Genomic DNA, 18,343 nt, shown 5'->3' on the forward strand with positions numbered 1-18,343 from the left:
AACGTGTATTTCGCATTCTCTGTTGATGCGAACGTATGCAAGCATTCGCACGCGGGTGTTCGAACGAGGTTTACGCGTTTGAACGCACAAATCGCGTTTTATGTCAATGTGAATGCTCGTAGGCTTTTGTAAGGGCATTCGAACGCAACATACACAATTCTTATTTTTTTAAAATAAATAACTAAAAATAATAAGTAAAAATTCTCATAGGATGTATCTATGCTCGAGACGACTCGGTGAAGTCTGAATCACATTATAGGAGGACTAACTGGTAGAGTCGTGGAACAACGAGAGTCAAACAGATCACTAGAGAGAGTAAGTGAGAGAAATGTGGACCGGTTTGAGAAGTAGGGTTTGATATGCAGAGGGATTGAGAGAATGAGGGTGAAAAGTTAGGGTAAGGTGTGGTAGGTGAGGGGTTTTAACGAATCGAGTTAGTTAAGGGTAGGAGGTATATTAATATTGTATAATCTACGAGTAAATGAATATTCGATATTCGAATTTGTATTCAAACAAATATATTATACTCATATATATAAATCCAGATACTTTAATAAACTATGATCCGGATCTATTTTTATATATAGGATGAATAAATTATTTTGACTCGTATCGGATCACAGGAGTCTAATAGCGAGTCGGATGAGATCCGTTTTCACCCCTAGTTAAGGCCCACATAGGAGACTCATCTCCTCGTTCTTTACTGTGCCTCGGGAGCCGATCAAAATCTCATAAAATCTCACAATAGGCTCCTTTCAACATTAATTCATCTAACATCTCCTTCAGGGCTAGAAAATCTACTAACGTGGCCACCAACCGGTGTGCTTAGTCTTCTTATCGTAGCAGGTATGAGCTCTGCATTAAAAGTGGGGTACGGAACTCTGCCTCCTCCTCCTCCTCCTCCTCCTCCTCCTATCCAAAGGTGCTAACTCTTTTTGGCCTTTAATCTGAATGTGAATGTTGTTGTTACTCTTGGAGAGGAGCTTGACCTTTCTAGGTTTGTTATGGTCTTTGACTAGAATATATTCCTCTCATAATTTTCATCACTATTCTCACATCCACCATTCCCTCGCAGAGAGCTGAGCTCTAAAGCATCCTCTACCCTGCACAATTGTTCTCACCCAGTATCTGCTCTTCCCATAACCTCTCCGCACCACTTCTCCCCCTCCGAACTCCTCCACTGATCATGAGGCTGGTCTGTTAGGTGGCATCGATTTTGACCCTGGTTTGTCAGCATGCCCCTGGGTCTAACATAGAAATGATGGATGAACCTCCGGACTAGGATCTTGAACTAGAACCACTTGCTGCCTTCTTGCATCAAAAGAAAGTCCTAAACTTTTTGGGGTCAAGGTTTTGGAGCTGTCCAGGCCTAGAGAATGGAAGGGCGTTTCTAAGCCTCAACAAGAGTAACCAAACCAAGTCAGATTGAAGCAGATGTGACCTTGCTTGAATCCCTTTCTCAAATGGTTGTTTAATGTGTGTAATATTTTGAAATTGTCGTGGGCTGACAAAAAATGAGGGTCATATTTCTCTTATAAATTTCATGAATTTTCATCCGCCTGATACAATAATTATGTTCGAAACTCACACTACTAATCGGAGGTTTGCTTTGGTATTGTATAGGATGAAGCCCACCTGGGAGGGGGTTGCTGGTGGCATCATGATTTGCTCGAAGGCTAACAAGATGAAGTTCATTGCCATCTTTTCCTTTGATCAGGTTATGCATGATGTTGTCTTTGAAACTGGTAAGGACCCTTGGCTTCTCACTACTAGCTAAGCTAACACTATAGCCGTAAATAAGAACTAGATATTATCTGAGCTAAGTGGACTTTGCTAATTTGCCATGGTTTGTTGCTGGGGACTTTAGTTGTATCTAATTTACTATTGGGAAGCTTGCAATTTAGTTTGACTTGACAAAGTTTTTGGGAATGCTAGTTTCATCTCCATGTTTTTTAAAATTATTTTCAAGTCACTTGGCTCGCATTGCATTTGATCATGCTCCTCTGTATATTTCCTTAGGAAACTAGCTTATGGTGGGCAGAGCTCCTATTAAATTTGAATGGTTTTGGTTTAATTATCCTTCTAGGTTTCATTGTAACTTCTCTCTCATTCGAATTTCTCTGCACTATTGGAACAAGGGCTTCCTAGGTCGCCTTGAGTCAAACCTAAATTCTATTAAATCTCAAATTATTGTCTTGGAATGTATGGAGTTATCCTATAGTCTCCCCTCTTTTGAGAGTAATCACCTTACTTTGTTAAACTACAAGGGTAATGTCTTTCTCAGACAGATCTGTGCTAAATAGCAGAGTAAGTCTAGAGTTACCTTAGCTTAATGGAGAGACTCCAATAGCTCTTCTTTTTCATATGTCCCTCAAAATTAGGAGGCAGGGAACCATGCCATTTTTGTCTGCAGTCAGGGGATGTGATCAATTCTGTTCGTGGCATTGAGATTAAATTTTCAAATTTTTTATAAAATTCTTTGGTGTAAGGATATCGAGGACCTCATGTCCTCATACTGAACAATGATTCCTTGTCTTAGGATAGTTTGCAATGATGATTTTGTAAGCCCCGACTAGGGGTGAAAACACCCTACTCGCTAACCAATCCAATTCTGATTAGATTCAAATAAATTTTTTATTATCTCATTTGGAAATGAATAGAATTTTTGAAAAAAAAATCCGCATATAGATTCGTATATGGTCAGATATAATTTTCGGATTTAGATATGGATATCGGATATCCGTTTACCCGCATATTTTTTTTAATAATTTACAGTTTTTAGTTTGCTTATTTAAATTGTGAATATTAATATTGTTACTAATGATGTGTTATATATTATTTGTAGAGATTAATTTTTTTAATTTATATGTATTTGACATACAAAAAATTATTTTTTTAATGAAACTCTTAATATTTTTGTGTTAATTATGTGTTTAAAATTCGATCAATATCTGTTTAAAATCTGATCCTCTATCTGAATTATCTGTATTCGTTTAGTTAGGATATGATTATAAAGTTTGCTATCCGTCTAATATCCGTATTCGAATCTATATCCAAAATAAAAATATGGATCCAGATGTGGGTTGAATATTATAGTGTCCGTATTCTATCCGTTTTCACCTCTAGTCTTAGACATAGGCAAAAGAAACCTTTTGGTCTATGCCGGAAAGCTCCTAGCCCGAATGGTTACCTGATCAAGTTTTACAAACATTATTGGGATATTTTGGGTGTTGATCTGGTTATTTCTATCATTCATTCTAGCATATTGGCATTCTTGCATGGACTTGGGGTCAAAACTATACCACCCTTATTCCAAAAAAAGAAAATGCTACTAGGTTTGTAGACTATCCGCCTATTTTCCTTTATTTGTGGTTGGACCTGAGATTTTATTATTGACATACATATACATGATAACATTGCTTTAGCTTAACTCGCTGTATACATGCTCCCGAGAATAATATCGATATTATCATGCAAAAGATTGACTTAAAAAGAAGGCTCATGATTGGTTAAATTAGGAGGCTATTACTGAAACTGTGTTGTATGGTTTCCCTACTATTTTTATGTGTTGAATTTATGCTTGTATTACCTTCAGATGCTTTAATGATTAATGCCTACTTTTGAATGGTTTAAGGGTAAAAGAGTCACTCTTCAGGCATTGACATATTTCTACAAGTACATATATTTTCGGATCTTACATTTGCTTAGTGAATCCTCCCTTTTCAAAACGAAGAAAAATAAATTTATCATTTCCATTGCCTCTTCTCCCAAATATAATGTACATCACTTTCTATATGCCTTAGTAGTTAGTCTGCGTGATAGATACAAAGGATTTAGAGACAAATTCTTTAGGTAAAGAAACTTAATCTTTTGTCTGAGAGATCTCAGTCAGAAATCTTGAAAGAGAATAAGATATCCTTCTTTGTCCTGCTAAGATATAGCACAAGAATGAAATGTTTGTGAAACAATCTTTAATGTTATCAATTCTTGAGAACAGGAGGAAACATTGTTAAAAAAATCTACCTGCAATTTAATTTGCTCTTTTATGAAATGTAATCTATGATACATGAAAGAAATAATTCACCTTAATCTATGTCAATATAATTCTTCAACTTCTTTTCTTCTTCCTTATGTGCAAAAGGAAGGGAGTCTCTCGACTAGTGAATCTGCAGTCAGGAAGGCGGAGGACGTAGTGAGCAGCATGCTGGCCAAGGGCTTTGTCCTCAGCAAGGACGCGCTCAAGAGAGCCAGATCTTTCGACGAGCGTCATCACCTCCTATCCAACGCAACTTCCAGTGTTGCATCTCTAGATCGCCATATTGGTCTGAGCGAAAAGATCTGCATGGGGACAGCCATAGTCAGCGGCAAGGTGAGGGAAGTGGACAAGCTCTTCCAAGTGTCAGGGATCACCATGTCTGCACTAGCTGCAGCTGAGCAGAAGGCCAGCATTGCGAGCTCAGCCATCATGAGCAACCACTACATGTCGACCGGAGCATCATGGGTCTCGACTCTGCTCGGTATGGTGGCCAAGGCAGCTGGTGATGTGAGTTCAATGACTATGGAGAAGGTGGAGAAGACTGAGGAGGAAAGGAAGGAGATTATTTGCAGAGAGAGGAGAGGAACGGTGAGCGACTTTGCGGAGCTTCACCTCAATGGAGCATTCCCAGGGGAACCTGCCACTACTGCTGCAGTGGAGATGGTGGATGAGCAAAAGTTCCAGATTTTATGAAATAAGGTTTGTTTGCTTTCACTACCTAATTCATTTGTTCGTCTCTCTGAATACGATAATTCCTTAACCTCTATGCTTCAAAAAGATACCGTGGATGTTCTACAGTGACCTCATGTTTTCCTTTTCTTGATTCAATTCTTCATGCTCCTGTTGGAATAATCTTTTTTTTTTTCTTCTTTTTTGAGTCTGATTCACTCTCCAAAGAAGTGGTACATTGTAGGAATTTCTGAATCTTTTTCCAACTTTGGTCCATAAGCAAGAATTATCATTGTATATTATAATATCAATTTAACTTTTCTATAGGATTGAATCAGATACGTTATAAATTGATAAAGATCACCACTTGGTGCGAGGTTAGACTTGCTCCTTATGCCCAAATAAGTCGTGAGTTTACATTCTATAAGATAAATGTTGTATTTTCTTGCCATTTTCATGACAAGTAGAACATATTCATGATGCTAGAAAAACAGACTTTTCTTCTCATGAGCCAGAATTTTAAAAGCGGACAGTATTTAGTACATGTTGAGCATGATTAATCTGAACACAAGAGCAACTTGAGCAATATAAAATTACAACATTAGATGATCAGAAACTGACGTAGAGATCAAATCCAGCTAGATTGTTACCCACATCCAATCATAGATCCACAATTGGCCTCAGATGCCAAATTCAAGGCTCCAAATCATCATCTTGAAATAACTGATAATAGTCTAACACTCGATAAAGCAATCCTCCTTTCTAAGCCTTTTATTGGACTTTATACAATTTTTCATGCCTATCATGTTGCACTAAAATTGAAAGGAGATAGACATAGAGCAAATACATTTAAGAGAAGTTCTTATGACGAAAGACAAAGTAGAAGGCTCTATCCCATCAGGGCGAACTATCGAAGCAGGTAAGCACATAAATAGATCTGTTCGAAAATGTAAGACCGGTGTCTCTCTCTCTCTCTCTCTCTCTCTCTCTCTCTCTCTCTCTCTCTCTCTTCCATCCCCAAATAAAGAATTCCATCAGTCTGTTCTTCCATTGCCAACCCTGATCCAATAGCCCTCTCAAATGTAGACGATTCATTCAATGAAAGCACAAGGTTATATAGTAAATCTGTAGGTGGATAAGTTAATTCCATAAAGTACGTTCTCAAAAGACTAAACTGACAAGGGCATGAGCAATTAAACGTTGACAGGAGCCTCATGCATTAGGATGCGTCTTACCAGAACTGAAATGCCAACCGTTACTTTACTCTAAACCTGTCACCAGGTAGAATGAATGACCTCAATGTTTTACACGAGTAAAACAGATAAGCCGACTGAAAGAAGAAAATATATATTCGTAGCAGAAAGAACATGAAAGTAAACAGAACTACAAAGCTTAATTGTTTTAAATAAGTGGCATAACAAACAAGTTTTAAATGCTTACATAGAGAGCGGAGTCTTATGCCTTGTCATCGTGAAGTTTATCTCCAGTATTCATAGACTGCTATACTCCCTTATCTTAGATTTCTGAACCAAAGAAATGAGAATTCTTAGGAATTGCAAGAACTTAAACTTCTATTTGACTTGCTAATAGAATTTCCAAAAAAAAAAATCATACACTAAAAAACTCTAGAAATTTTGCCTCATAAACTTATTATAGATAAAAGGTGTTTTAATTTACAAACTCCCATCTGAAGGAGATCTTGAGAGGGAAAAATATAAGCAGCCTTACCCTACTCATGGAGAGATGGTACCCATGTCAATGACGAGCTATTATAGACACATAAAATTAAAGAATATATAGAGATATCATTTTGAGCCTTGAATATCTGAAATGTCAGCTGCATAGTGATAGCCTGCATCTAGAGACTATCAAAGAGCAGCCAAAAACATGTCCAGAAGATTTCGACATTGTTAAGGCCTCACAATACTATGCTAGCTTGTAATTTTCATTCATTGCAAAATTTAGATGATTCTCTATTGCATGTTCATTTGGAAGGACAATATTTTATGGTGCTTCCATCTGAATCTCCTTCTCGGGCAATTCAAAATCATCAATCAATAAATTTGAAATACTCATGGAAAGAGGGCCAGTCTGCTCAGAATTCTCAGGGGGTGGGCTAGCTAAAAGCTGCTCCAAATAATCTGACCAAGAAAAGTCATCAGCTGGCAAGGAGAAGCTAGCCTCATCAGCTGCATCTGTACTCAAATTATTGTTCCCATTTGACATGGGATGATCATCAGCCAACATATCAGCATTTGACACTGGTGGCGTACATGAATTAAGGACTTCAGTCATGGAGGGCTGGTATCTGACAATTTGCCCTTCAGAAGAAGTTTCTAGATCACCTCTCACACCATGTTCCAAAGCAGGAAGTCGTCTTTTTTTATTTCCGTCAGTTCTCCACTTGCCATTACCATTCTGCTGCACCAGTTGGGTGAGAAAAGTGGGACTCTGAACAACCATAGCTAAAAATGACATCATCTGCAGTTGGTTTTGCTCCATTCCTTGAAGACGTTGTCGCAGGCTTTGCAAATCAAGGTCAGTACTTTGTTGATGCTGTCTGAGTTTCACTAGTTCCTGCATGAGAACAGTTTTATCCCGCTTAAGTCTTTCAATTTCCTCACCAAGGCCAAAATTTCCAACTTCCACACATGTATTAACTGTTGTATTTTTGCTTTGGGACGGCTCCAGATGAACAGCACTATGAGAGTGCTTCCGCCTTGTAATAGTTTTCAGCAAGTGCTTTTGACCCCTTACAAATCCTTCATTGGCAAACTCCCATCTATCAGGATCAACTTTACGAAAACCCTGGTTTAGAACAGAAAGGATCGTTAACTTCATAAATGATCTTAAACTCTGAAACTGTAAAATCAAATGAAATGAAAAACAAGATACCAGGAAATTAATATTGTTGAGGCTCATTAGACTGTTAACATTTAACCCAACATATGATTCTAGAGTAAAATGGGTATTACACATACAAGAAGATAATCAATCCAAAGATGTCAGAAGATTTTATTTCTCATCAGATGATGCAATACTACAAATACATGCATTATATAGCTTTTATTAGGAAAACCAATAGAATGAAAAAAAGAATGAAAGAAAATAAGATGCTAACACAAAAGATGCTAGTCACATGATGGAGAATTTGGACAGTTTAGAATAAGATGCTAAAACAGAGTACCTTAGTACTCAGAAAAATATAATCCACTTTATCTCCATCAACTCAGATGCCAAAATCAAACTGAATAGCAGATTCGAACATCTGGACATCGTTTTATTCTTTCAGGGCAAGTTGCCCTAATGTTGATTATTTATAAGTCATGTAAGACTAAGGATCGTGGAGTTGAAGAGTTGCATCAATGTGGTGCTGAAAAAGGTACAACTTTCTAAAAGTACCATTATACAAAACAGGATTGCCATTGTAGGAAGCTCTTCATGTGTATATGACTACTTTATTTTATTACGTAGAACATCACAAAACTAATAAGACAATGTTATGCACTTGAATATGCCAAAGCCGTCAAATTGTTCAATCAGACATTTTCTAAGGTAGGTTAGGTTATTGATCAGGATATAGTAGGCTAAAGTTGAATATTTGTAATTCCTTTGCAATTGTGCATTATTTACGAAATAGACTTATGATGTGAAACTTGTATCCTCGGTACGCAATAAACTAGGGGGTAAAAACATAACGGATATGGATTGAATAGTGGTAAAATTATATATGTATCTAGAAGTGATCATCGAGTGAGTCAAACTGAGTTCAGACCGATTTTTCGAGCCAATCGAAATTAAATATTTGTTCATGGCTCGACCCACTAATCACTCAAGCCAAGCCGGGTTCTAGCCAAGCTAGAATACTACCCACTAGCCGGCTTGGATTGAGCGAAATGGGTCTACCACCACCATTCTCTCTCTCTCTCTCTCTCTCTCTCTCTCTCTCTCTCTCTCTCTCTCTCTCTCTCTCTCTCTCTCTCTCTCTCTCTCTCTCTCTCTCTCTCTCTCTCTCTCTCTCTGTTGCAACAGAGAAGGAGAGCAAAAGGGAGAGAAAAGGACAAACACTGAGAGAGAGATGGAGGGAGGGAGAGTGCAATGTCACCGGATCCATATGAGGAGCTAATCAGATGTCTACATCAAGGGCTTTGTTGGGGCGAAAGAAGATGTGGATGTCTACTACCTATTTCAATCACCCATATCAGACAGCTTTGACCATGTGGATGTCTACGACCCATTTCACTAACCCATATCAAGCTGTTTTGGTTAACATGGCGGAAACCCACTCAAGACAGATAGGGTATCGACCAATACTCGGCCGAAACAAGTTACCTGATTGGTTTCGAGGTAGAATTGAGATCGACCAAATTTTGAAACCTTGAAATTTGGTTATTAAGGCATAGCCCGAGGAGGAAGAAAGGTGAAAGATGGGCTAGATCGGGTCGGGTCGAATAAAAATTTAAGTCGCGGATCCGGCCGAGCTGCGAGAGCGACAAAGCTGGTAGGAGGGGTGCTGTGCGGCACCCCTCGTGCCACGTGTCGGCACGCCTCCTGCCGATCAACACAGCCATCCATGGTAGAATCTAATCCGACCCATTTTCACCCCTAGATAAAACCCTATAGAAAATTGATTCATATTTATTATTATTTTAATTACTCTCTTTTAGGTTCTCTATCTTTCCGTCTCTAGATCTTTTTCCTTCTAATTTCCTACATTCCTACTCCTAATGCTTTGACCATATTTCAATTTGAATATTATTCTCTTTCCCTTATAAGGATCACCTACGGAATCATATCTTAGTTGGTAGCATAATATGCTTCCAGGAAGCATGGAGACTTCAATGCCTTAGGCATGTCCATATCGGATATGTCAATGAGTATAAATGATGCTGGATACTTCAAGCTTATAAGGTTGTTGTCCAACTTCCAAAATAATTGAATAAGGAAATATTACTATAATATAATTTGGATAGTTTTTAGGATAGTTTTGAGAACCCTAGAAGGATAGGTAGATCTGAGGGGGAACACTATCTTCCATTTCCATCACGTTCAAAAGATCCATTTGGTGATATATGTTAACCTGATATGTTGTTTCGTGGGCCATCATTTTATCTTCTCGAACGAGTCTCAACTCTAAATTTTTTAGGTAATGCATCAATTATGGATTTTATGGCACCATGAGTAAGCAAAACGTAATTTTTACAGATTTCAATTACATAATTATGAAATTCCCTCACATCGCATGCAGTTCTCTCATTAAAACCTAATATACGAAACAATTGTAATCTGGCTAGAGTACAAGAAAAGACGTCCCCAAGAAGTAAGACTAGAAAGCATTTAATTTTCAACAAGATCAAAACTCATCCGATCAGTCAAGAATCTAAACCAATCAATCAGACTCAACAAAAAGCAGCGGGAGAGACGAAGAGATCTCACATAGGTATTCAACTGGCGGACAAAGCTAGAGAGATTGTTGTGCTTGAAGTACTTGGGAAGGAGGTCGCGAGAGAAGCCATGGGGATCCCAAATTACGAAGCTATTGCCGCTCGCGCTCCACGAGACCGTCGAATTAGTCTCCGGATTATCTACCATGTCGTAGCACTTGGTCAAGAACGGGGGAACCATCGAGACCAGCCCCGAGCCGGCGATCTTATCCGGCCCCATCGCTGTGATCTGGTATTGAGAAAGAGAGAAGGAAGGAGAGAAAACAAGACGATACGAGGTGGGAGAAGAAACCCTAATTGGAGATGGAAGAGGAGGAGAGAACGAGGTCGAGAAGTTGGAGAAGGAAGAGGGAAAAACAGAACAACTTTCCTTGGCAACGAGACGTCGTTTTTTAACGTTTTTTTTTAATGTTTTAAAATTACTTTTACACCCTTATCCTCTTTATTTTTGTGTCACCCAGACTCGGTTTGAAGTCAAATCTAAATAAATTTCAATTACTTTTATTTGAAAATAAAATAATTTCTACTGTTTGGCAAACAAAAGAAATTGAAATGAATTCTATGATATCTAACCTTGTTATTTGGAATTGGGTAGAAATATATTTTAATATGTTTCATCTCCTATTATACTCTTTATCAACAATATAATTGATTCTATGATAGATATAAAACAATTGATAATAATAAATTAACTTAGGGTATGTTTATTTTAATCCTAGGGTGGCTTCTAAGGGTGTAATCCTGATCAAGTTTGAATTAAAATTATTTTAATTCGAGTAAATTACGAGTTCAAATCTAAATGAGTCGATTTATTAAATAATTTTAAGTTTAAATTACATTAATCTTAATTTAGGCTTGAATCAAGCATAAATAAGGTCTAATTCAAATATATAACCTAATGAAAATAATCAGAACTAAACTTTACAAGATCAAAATGTATAACAATTTACTTAAGTAAATTCTAAAATATAACAGAGTTTAGTTTAGTATTATTTTGAGTCTTATCGAGCCTATTTGATTGAGTTTGCTCATGATCAAGCTTGGCTTAAAATTATTTTCTAATCTATTTTGAAGATTAAGCTTGTCTCATCTCATTTTCAAGCTGAGCTTGATCAAATCTTATTAAGCGGAGATTGAGCGAGCTCGAGTAGGTTGATTATTTTGACAATCCTAGTAGTTTCTTTGAAAGAAGAGAAAAAATAATGACCCCATGTTTATTGAAATAATAATAATAATAATAATAACACAATCTTAAAAACCGATAATATATTCATTAAATAAATTAACAAAAATAACTAAAAGTAAATAAGCTGAGAAAGAGGAAGTATGTATCCGACATGTGAAAGAGGAGAAAATAATACAACAATAGATTATACAAGAAGAGGCAGCAGTAGGATTTCATTAATTATTACACGAAGGAAACTTATATAGGATTTCTATTCGGTTTAGAGTTTTGTGTTTGAGATTGTATGTGATAGATTAATCTCTAAGAAAAGTGATATAAATTTTTCAGTATATAATAACATGATCCTTACAAAAGACAATTTGATGAAAAGAGATTGGGGTAGGCCAGTAGGGGCTTCTTCTTGTTTGGCATTTATTTATGAAGTGTTCCTATGCAAGACAGTTGATGCTCTTTTGGTTGTAGGGAGCTCCAAAGTATGTGGTTGATTAATTTAAAGTTTGATTGGAATAAGAAAGCTATGCAGAAGGATGGAAAGAAACAGAAAGAATTTTTCATAGTTAATTTGATGAAGTCTGATTAGGAGCCTCTCTTACTATGGGTGACAAGTGTATTCCTTGGTTCCTAGTTCCTATCATTGTCTGAAAATTATCAGAAAAAAGATTAGCTTCTTAGTTCTTATTATTGTTCTGAATTGTTGGACAAGAAACTATGCATTCTTGCTCTGACAAAACCAAAACTTTCTAAGCATTAGCTATGTTTTTCGCTACATCGATCACAAATCGGTATCTAACGTCCCCTTTCTCGAGTCGTTCCATTGCAACATTCACATCATTCATTCCAATGACCTCAACCTCTGCAGTTATGTTGTGCTCCGCAGCAAAGTCTATCATCTCCTGGGTATCCTTCATTCCTCCAATCATACTCCCAGCCACAATTTTCCCTCCTACAAATTACTTGTTAGTGTCCAAAATCTAAACAAAAAGAGGTCAAACATAAGTACATGTTAACTGCTGTGATTGAGCTACAATCCAAAGTGTAACTTTCAAAATGTCAGCACAACATAAAGTTCAAAAAGCAGACAAGATTACCATTCATTAAAGGGAATATTGGTAGCTCCACAGGCTTGTTTGGTGCACCAAGCATGATCAGCTTACCATAAGTCTTCAGCAATGCAATCAAGGGAGAGATTTCATGAACTGCAGAAACAGTGTCAATGATACCATCCATGGTGCCCTTAGCAACCTACCAACATTAGTAAAATATAAATTGTTGTTATTGTTAAATAATAAGTTAACTTAAAAGTTTAAGTTGTTAGGTAACAGACCAACAATTATAGATGATATTTGTTAGATTAATTGATCGAGAATTTTACCTTCATTTGATCAGCATTGCTGCTTAGTAAGAAAGCCTCAGCTCCCAGATTCTCAATTGCTTCCTTTCTCTTGCTAGTTGATGTGCTGATAACAGTGACCTTCATTCCATAAGCCTTGCCAAACTTCACAGCCATATGACCAAGGCCTCCAAGTCCAACCACCCCCAAGTGCATCCCTGGTTTGTTCAATCCATGGTGCTTCATGGGGTTGTACACTGTGATCCCTGCACACATTAGCGGTGCAATCTTGTTGCAGGGCAAGTTCTCAGGGATCCTGACGGCGAAATGCTCATTGACAATTATCATGTTTGAGAAACCTCCATAAGTCTTTGTGCCATCAGAGTGGAAGCTGTTGAAGGATGGAACCAGTTTTGGGCAGTAGTTTTCGCAGTCGTGATTACAGTTGTCGCAAGAAAGGCAAGCGCTTATCGGGTAACCAACGCCGGCCTTCTCTCCGACCTTGAACTTCTGAACGTTGCATCCTACTTCGATGATGATGCCAACTATCTCATGTCTAAAGGAAATAATTCAATGGCAGATCATTTCTAGTCATTAACAAAATGTTTACTAAATGAGATCAATTAGTCAAGGCTGCAGATTTCAAAAAATTGTAGTAGAAAATTCATCAGGCAATCATTATGACTATTGTTTTGTTATGCTTTAGAAGATAATATGTGCCCATGAAACCATCAGTGATCAGCGACTGCAATCTTACTTATGTTTACAAACTAAAATGTTTCTAAGGAAATGTAGATTTTACAACATTGAGAACGTCTACGAAGACGAAGAAAAGCGAAGTTTGCCTTTTCTACATATCTATATCAAGTCATTGTACAAGATTACAACTTTACAATGTTTACAATTTAGAGGCAGAACAAAAGTTTCTTGCAAACACTGTAACAATATAATAAGCTGCATAACTCGAAAGAGTATACTGATGATCAAAGAGCAAGTGCAGCAAAGAGGTTATAAGGTACAGGAAGAGATGTATACAGAAAAGAGTCAAAATTTACAATAAACATAAGAAAATAGTCATACAAAAGGTTGATCTTTATCAAGAGATTGCATACCCTGGAACCACTGGGTATGTGGCATTTCCCCACTCATTCTTGATGGTAGAAAGATCGGTTCGACAAATTCCACAATACAATATCCTTAAAGTGATATCATCCTCTGTCTTGGCTCTGCAAAATGAAGTAATAATCAAATCATATAATGGTATCCTCGTGTATAAAGATAGATAGATAGATAGATAGATAGATAGATAGATAGATAGATAGATAGCGAGAGAGAGAGAGAGACCTGAGGGGGAAGGAGAAGGGTGAGAGCACTCCACTAGAATCCATTGCTGCCAATCCTAATGCAATTTGTGGTTGCTCCATCTCTCTAACTCTTCTGAAAGTTAGGGAATGGAATAAATACTTCTCCTGCTGAGAGAGAGGTCACATCTTCTTTATTTATAGAGTTGCTAGGTGGATGAATCTACATCTCAAATTAATTCAGATTCTCTCAAGGTTTCCTATCATATACTACTTTCCTTATATCTGAGAATTACTGGCTTCTCTGTAATCTATCTTACAACTGGCAGAGGATTTGCTTACATCCTAATATTGGGCCATGCTGTCCATGAATAGTAGTCAATGGAAACAATCAACTTTACACTAATGGATGCATTGATTCCACTATCTCTTCTTTCTTCTTTCATCTGCCTTTTTATCTTTTTTCCCCATTACGAGTTGTCGTTGCTAAATTTTTTTGCTAGTCTATCAAAACAAATAAATTTTCATGTTCATTTTTATCGTCAGCACTATCAATGCAACAGAGAAGCTTGCATCTAATTAAATTTCTTGTTATTCTACTGCTACTGAAGAACTCAGTAAAAGCACTTTCTGATACAAAATGTATACTGACATTTTCCATTCCTAATTGTTCCGGTACAAATGAGAGTGTTTTCATAAAAATTGTGTACAAGAAATCAGAAGAACTTCTGCTTCTGGTTCTGAGAAGGATTTGCTATTCCTGCTCGAATTCGAGAGTCGTTTGATTAATCTCTCCAAGGCTTCTCTCATCCACTGATGCTGGCATCCTTCTCTAGCTTCTGCTACTGTCACCTAATCAACCAAATCAGGCAGAAGAGATGAGAATCAAATTTCAAATTTACTTTTAGGTAGATCATCTTAAGGAGATCATAAGGCTCTAACTCACCCAACTTCTTTTTCGAACATCCATCTCGGGCCAGTGAACTAGTTCCTCAGTTACATTCAGTGGAAACATGATTCCCTCATGGAATTTGTCATCTGTTCTGCTCTTATACTTCCATTTGCCAAGTCTTCGCTGCGATTACATAACAAATTCATCAGCTTTACTACTACAAGGATATCGTAAATTCTACGTAAGTAAGGCAAGAGAAGAGGATAGAGATTAAAACCTCAACATTTCCTCTTACACCAGCTTCTTCCACTGCTTCCCGCAAAGCTGCTTGCTTTTTAGTCTCATCAATTTCCCATCCTCCCTGCGAGAAAATAAGCACAATCTCAAATTGATGCCTGACAGTGATTTCAATATCTGTAACATAGATAATGAAAAAGGTTCCAATTTGGAACAATTCTTCCATATGTTTAACGATGTTTTTAAAAAAGATCTGCAGATTTAGTTTTACGATTGGAGTATCTGTGAAAGAAAAGAAAAAAGAACAGGCAAAATAATACTATCAAATACCTTTGGAAACAGCATCCCATTTCCTTTCTGTGAACTAATGACAAGAACCTCGACTGCTTTATCGAGATCATCAACGCAGGAATTCTCAACTTCTAACTTGTATGGAATGCATCTGCTCGATCAAACAACCAAGAAAATCTGTGAGAAAACTAGGAGATTATTCTGGAAAACTAAATACTTCAAACCTTTCCATAGAATTAAACAATCTCCAACTTCATAAAACTCTCTTCAAACCACAACAAGAGAAAAAAAAAAAAAAAAAATTTTAACTCACCCCACAACAAGGCGACTACCATTGCTGCTATACCTCTGCAACTGCCTTCCTTGCCGGGAAACCAAAGAGACAACCATCTTTCTCTCTTCTTCTTCTTCTTCTTCTTCCTCAACACAGCAGAGGACCAAAGAAGATTTAAAAAGAAGAAAGGGTCCAAATTCTAATGCCCCTTTCTTTGAAGACTATCTTGGAAAAGGAAAGAAGAAGAAGAGAAAAGGAGACGAAGATTAATGAAGGCAAAGTCAGGGAAGAGAGGAGGTGTATTTATACGTGAAGCGCGCGCCAAGTGGTACGTTGCTTGGCACGATCCGTCACGCCCTCTCCGCCGCTGAATTAAAGGTTAATTATAACTAGAATTTTGTAACTTAGATCATTTATCTTTTCTTCTAATTTTTTATGGTCGATTTTAAATTACTTTTTCCTTGTTATACTTATAATCAAACTAACACTCCAATGTATCATTCTTACTCCTGTGGTGTAGACTAATATGAAATTATTCACCTTTCAAATCAAACTTAACAAATGGAAATCTATCCTTAGCTTTAAACATTCTTCATTACACTAAGCCCCCTTCACTTGAGAGATAATTATAACTATTCTATAATTTTCTTTTTCTTTTTCTTTTTCTGTTTCATTCATGCATGCACTAAACAAGTTTCCCTACTTTTGTATCAAAGCAATCAATAAGATGACAAGATTCTTGCTCATAATGACACAAACTTACACTGCTATTCTCACCAGAAAACAAAAACAAATACAATTACAAACTTATACTCTGCCAATGGAGTCTAGTTAATATCTTTAATTTGGATTCGCCTCTTTCTCAATAATATATAGTCATATGATACAAAGAGGAAACGGACAAGGGACAAGGAGTCTGATTCCATTATTTGCATCAGATGCTTGTTGGCTTCTATCCCGAAACTGATATTATACTGAACAATGGAACTCTGAGTAAAAGGAGAAAAAAAAAAGACTGATGCTATACCCACTATATGAACACTAAGATTAAAAATTATATATATTATATTTTGACTCTATAAGAGTCAATATATATAACATTAGATAAGAAAAATTATGGAAAGAAGAGCTGCATTTTATCTAGGAATTAGGTTTAGGTTGGAGGAATAGAGACGGAAACTCACCAACTACTCAAAGCAGCTAAAGTTGTTAGAAAAAGATGTATATATTTATATTTTTGAAGTATTAGTTTTAAGGGTAATTTAATTATATTTGGACCTTCTAAACGATGAGTTAGTATCACTTGTATATTCTAAAGAAAAAAAATATTTTACTAAGACCTCCTAAACTGTTTTATAATCTCTTCTATAATATCATTAATAAAAAAATTAATTTTATAAAATAATATTATCATAGGACTTGGTATTGAAATATTTAAGAGGAAACCCTGAAGTGGTTTGGCCCAATTTCAACTTATCCATATATACTTTTAAATTTAAGCACTTAACTATGATTTAAAACAAATCACAATTGTTAATCAACTGTTAGCTGAGATGTAAAATGATTTAATTATCTCCATAGAAATATAATTTGACTTGAGAAAAGTATGGATACTTTTGGCCATATTCCAACTTTACTTATGGCGACAAATATTGCTGTGTAGTAACCACTGTTAGATTTTGGACGGTGCACGGGATTTAGTACTAAAATTTGAAGTACATTAAAATTAGACTAAATCAGATAAACCAGGGGGCGTGGGATGGGTGGTGGTGGGAGTTAAATTGTAATTTGCTCTTCTTCATTTTTTTTAGAGGGTATAAATGATAAGAATCGTACTTTACTTTAGAAGGTATAGATGTAATTTAATCTAATTTAAAAGTTCTTTTTCTCATGACATGCAATAAAATATTGAGCTCTAGCTTTGAGAATCTATAATTATGCGTATAAATAAAAGAGTGATCTAATACCATTTGACCTCTCGGAAAGGATTTCCACTTTCAAATTCCTGTTAAAAAGATTTATAGACGAAAAAGTTAGTCCTAAGTTGCTTAGGCTTGCTTCGAGTTGAATTGAGCTGAGCTGAGCCAAGCCTAAGTAAGAGCCAACTCGTTCAGGCTCGACTCGATAAACTATATATATATATATATATATATATATATATATATATATATATATATAAGCTCGATGTGTGCTAAGAACACCATGAACATCCTTAACATAGTCAGTCGCCTATATACTCTTCTACTACCACTTTGCCTTTGACTCTGATGGCCCCTCTAGCCCCGTTAGCGACAAACAGATTTTGGCCTCTAGAAGCTCTCCTAGACCAACTTCCACAAACCTCTTTTCCTCTACCAATGGGCCTTTGCCATTGTCGCCGCCATCATCACCTTTGGCTCCATTGCCAAATGCACATATTTAGTCGCCTACCTCATCTACCCTGCCTTCCTCACAGGCTTCATCTACCCTCACTGGTTCTGAGCCACCGCTAATTTGGTCCTCAAACAAAACCTTCTCTTATGCTCCATTGTCATTGAATTTGCTAGATTTTGGGTTGACCACCTCATCAGCAGGATTACCAAGCTTTGTGGATGCTCATTAAGGGTCCCTACATCGAGCGGCTTGACTTGGGTTACCACTCTTAACCTCGGTGGCCACAGTGGCACCCTTGTTGGGCCAGATT

General features: G+C 36.8%; 4 protein-coding genes across 19 annotated transcripts; 1 reads left to right on the top strand and 3 right to left on the bottom strand.

Moving 5' to 3' along the window:
- Positions 1-731: 731 nt before the first annotated feature.
- Positions 732-5,063, top strand: LOC140786433 (binding partner of ACD11 1-like). Of its 11 annotated transcripts, none has more exons than XM_073134867.1 (4): positions 822-997; positions 1,076-1,466; positions 1,624-1,745; positions 4,142-5,063. In XM_073134867.1, the coding sequence occupies exons 3-4, from the start codon at positions 1,725-1,727 to the stop codon at positions 4,727-4,729; spliced, it is 609 nt and encodes a 202-aa protein (XP_072990968.1). In that variant the 5' UTR covers positions 822-997; positions 1,076-1,466; positions 1,624-1,724; the 3' UTR covers positions 4,730-5,063. The 11 variants fall into 11 exon arrangements, with proteins under 11 accessions (XP_072990962.1, XP_072990966.1, XP_072990967.1 ...); XM_073134858.1 differs by having other exon boundaries at positions 858-997; positions 1,076-1,520; XM_073134859.1 differs by having other exon boundaries at positions 875-997; positions 1,076-1,436.
- LOC140786431 (heat stress transcription factor A-1b-like) lies at positions 4,007-10,530 on the bottom strand. 6 transcript variants are annotated; one of them, XR_012108635.1, is made up of 5 exons: positions 10,142-10,530; positions 6,434-7,513; positions 6,146-6,228; positions 4,411-4,682; positions 4,007-4,338 (listed from the first exon to the last, which is right to left on the bottom strand). XR_012108635.1 is itself a non-coding variant. In XM_073134854.1 (3 exons), the coding sequence occupies exons 1-3, from the start codon at positions 10,367-10,369 to the stop codon at positions 6,710-6,712; spliced, it is 948 nt and encodes a 315-aa protein (XP_072990955.1). In that variant the 5' UTR covers positions 10,370-10,509; the 3' UTR covers positions 6,330-6,709. The 6 variants fall into 6 exon arrangements, 2 of the variants coding, with proteins under 2 accessions (XP_072990955.1, XP_072990956.1); XR_012108634.1 differs by having other exon boundaries at positions 4,411-4,685; XR_012108633.1 differs by having other exon boundaries at positions 4,411-5,976.
- Positions 10,531-11,980: 1,450 nt separating this feature from the next.
- On the bottom strand, positions 11,981-14,279 carry LOC140786862 (probable cinnamyl alcohol dehydrogenase 9). Its single transcript, XM_073135561.1, has 5 exons — positions 14,010-14,279; positions 13,778-13,891; positions 12,708-13,221; positions 12,424-12,577; positions 11,981-12,278 (listed from the first exon to the last, which is right to left on the bottom strand). The coding sequence occupies exons 1-5, from the start codon at positions 14,087-14,089 to the stop codon at positions 12,076-12,078; spliced, it is 1,065 nt and encodes a 354-aa protein (XP_072991662.1). The 5' UTR covers positions 14,090-14,279; the 3' UTR covers positions 11,981-12,075.
- A 314-nt stretch (positions 14,280-14,593) lies between these two features.
- LOC140786864 (nudix hydrolase 18, mitochondrial-like) lies at positions 14,594-16,438 on the bottom strand. Its single transcript, XM_073135562.1, has 5 exons — positions 15,700-16,438; positions 15,426-15,537; positions 15,136-15,219; positions 14,913-15,041; positions 14,594-14,818 (listed from the first exon to the last, which is right to left on the bottom strand). Exons 1-5 carry the CDS (start codon positions 15,774-15,776, stop codon positions 14,660-14,662), a joined length of 561 nt encoding a protein of 186 aa, XP_072991663.1. The 5' UTR covers positions 15,777-16,438; the 3' UTR covers positions 14,594-14,659.
- Positions 16,439-18,343: the final 1,905 nt, after the last annotated feature.

This window comes from Typha latifolia, chromosome 4, assembly GCF_019914945.1.
Source record: "Typha latifolia isolate L0001 chromosome 4, TyphaL0001v2, whole genome shotgun sequence".
NCBI classification, from domain to species: Eukaryota; Viridiplantae; Streptophyta; class Magnoliopsida; order Poales; family Typhaceae; genus Typha; species Typha latifolia.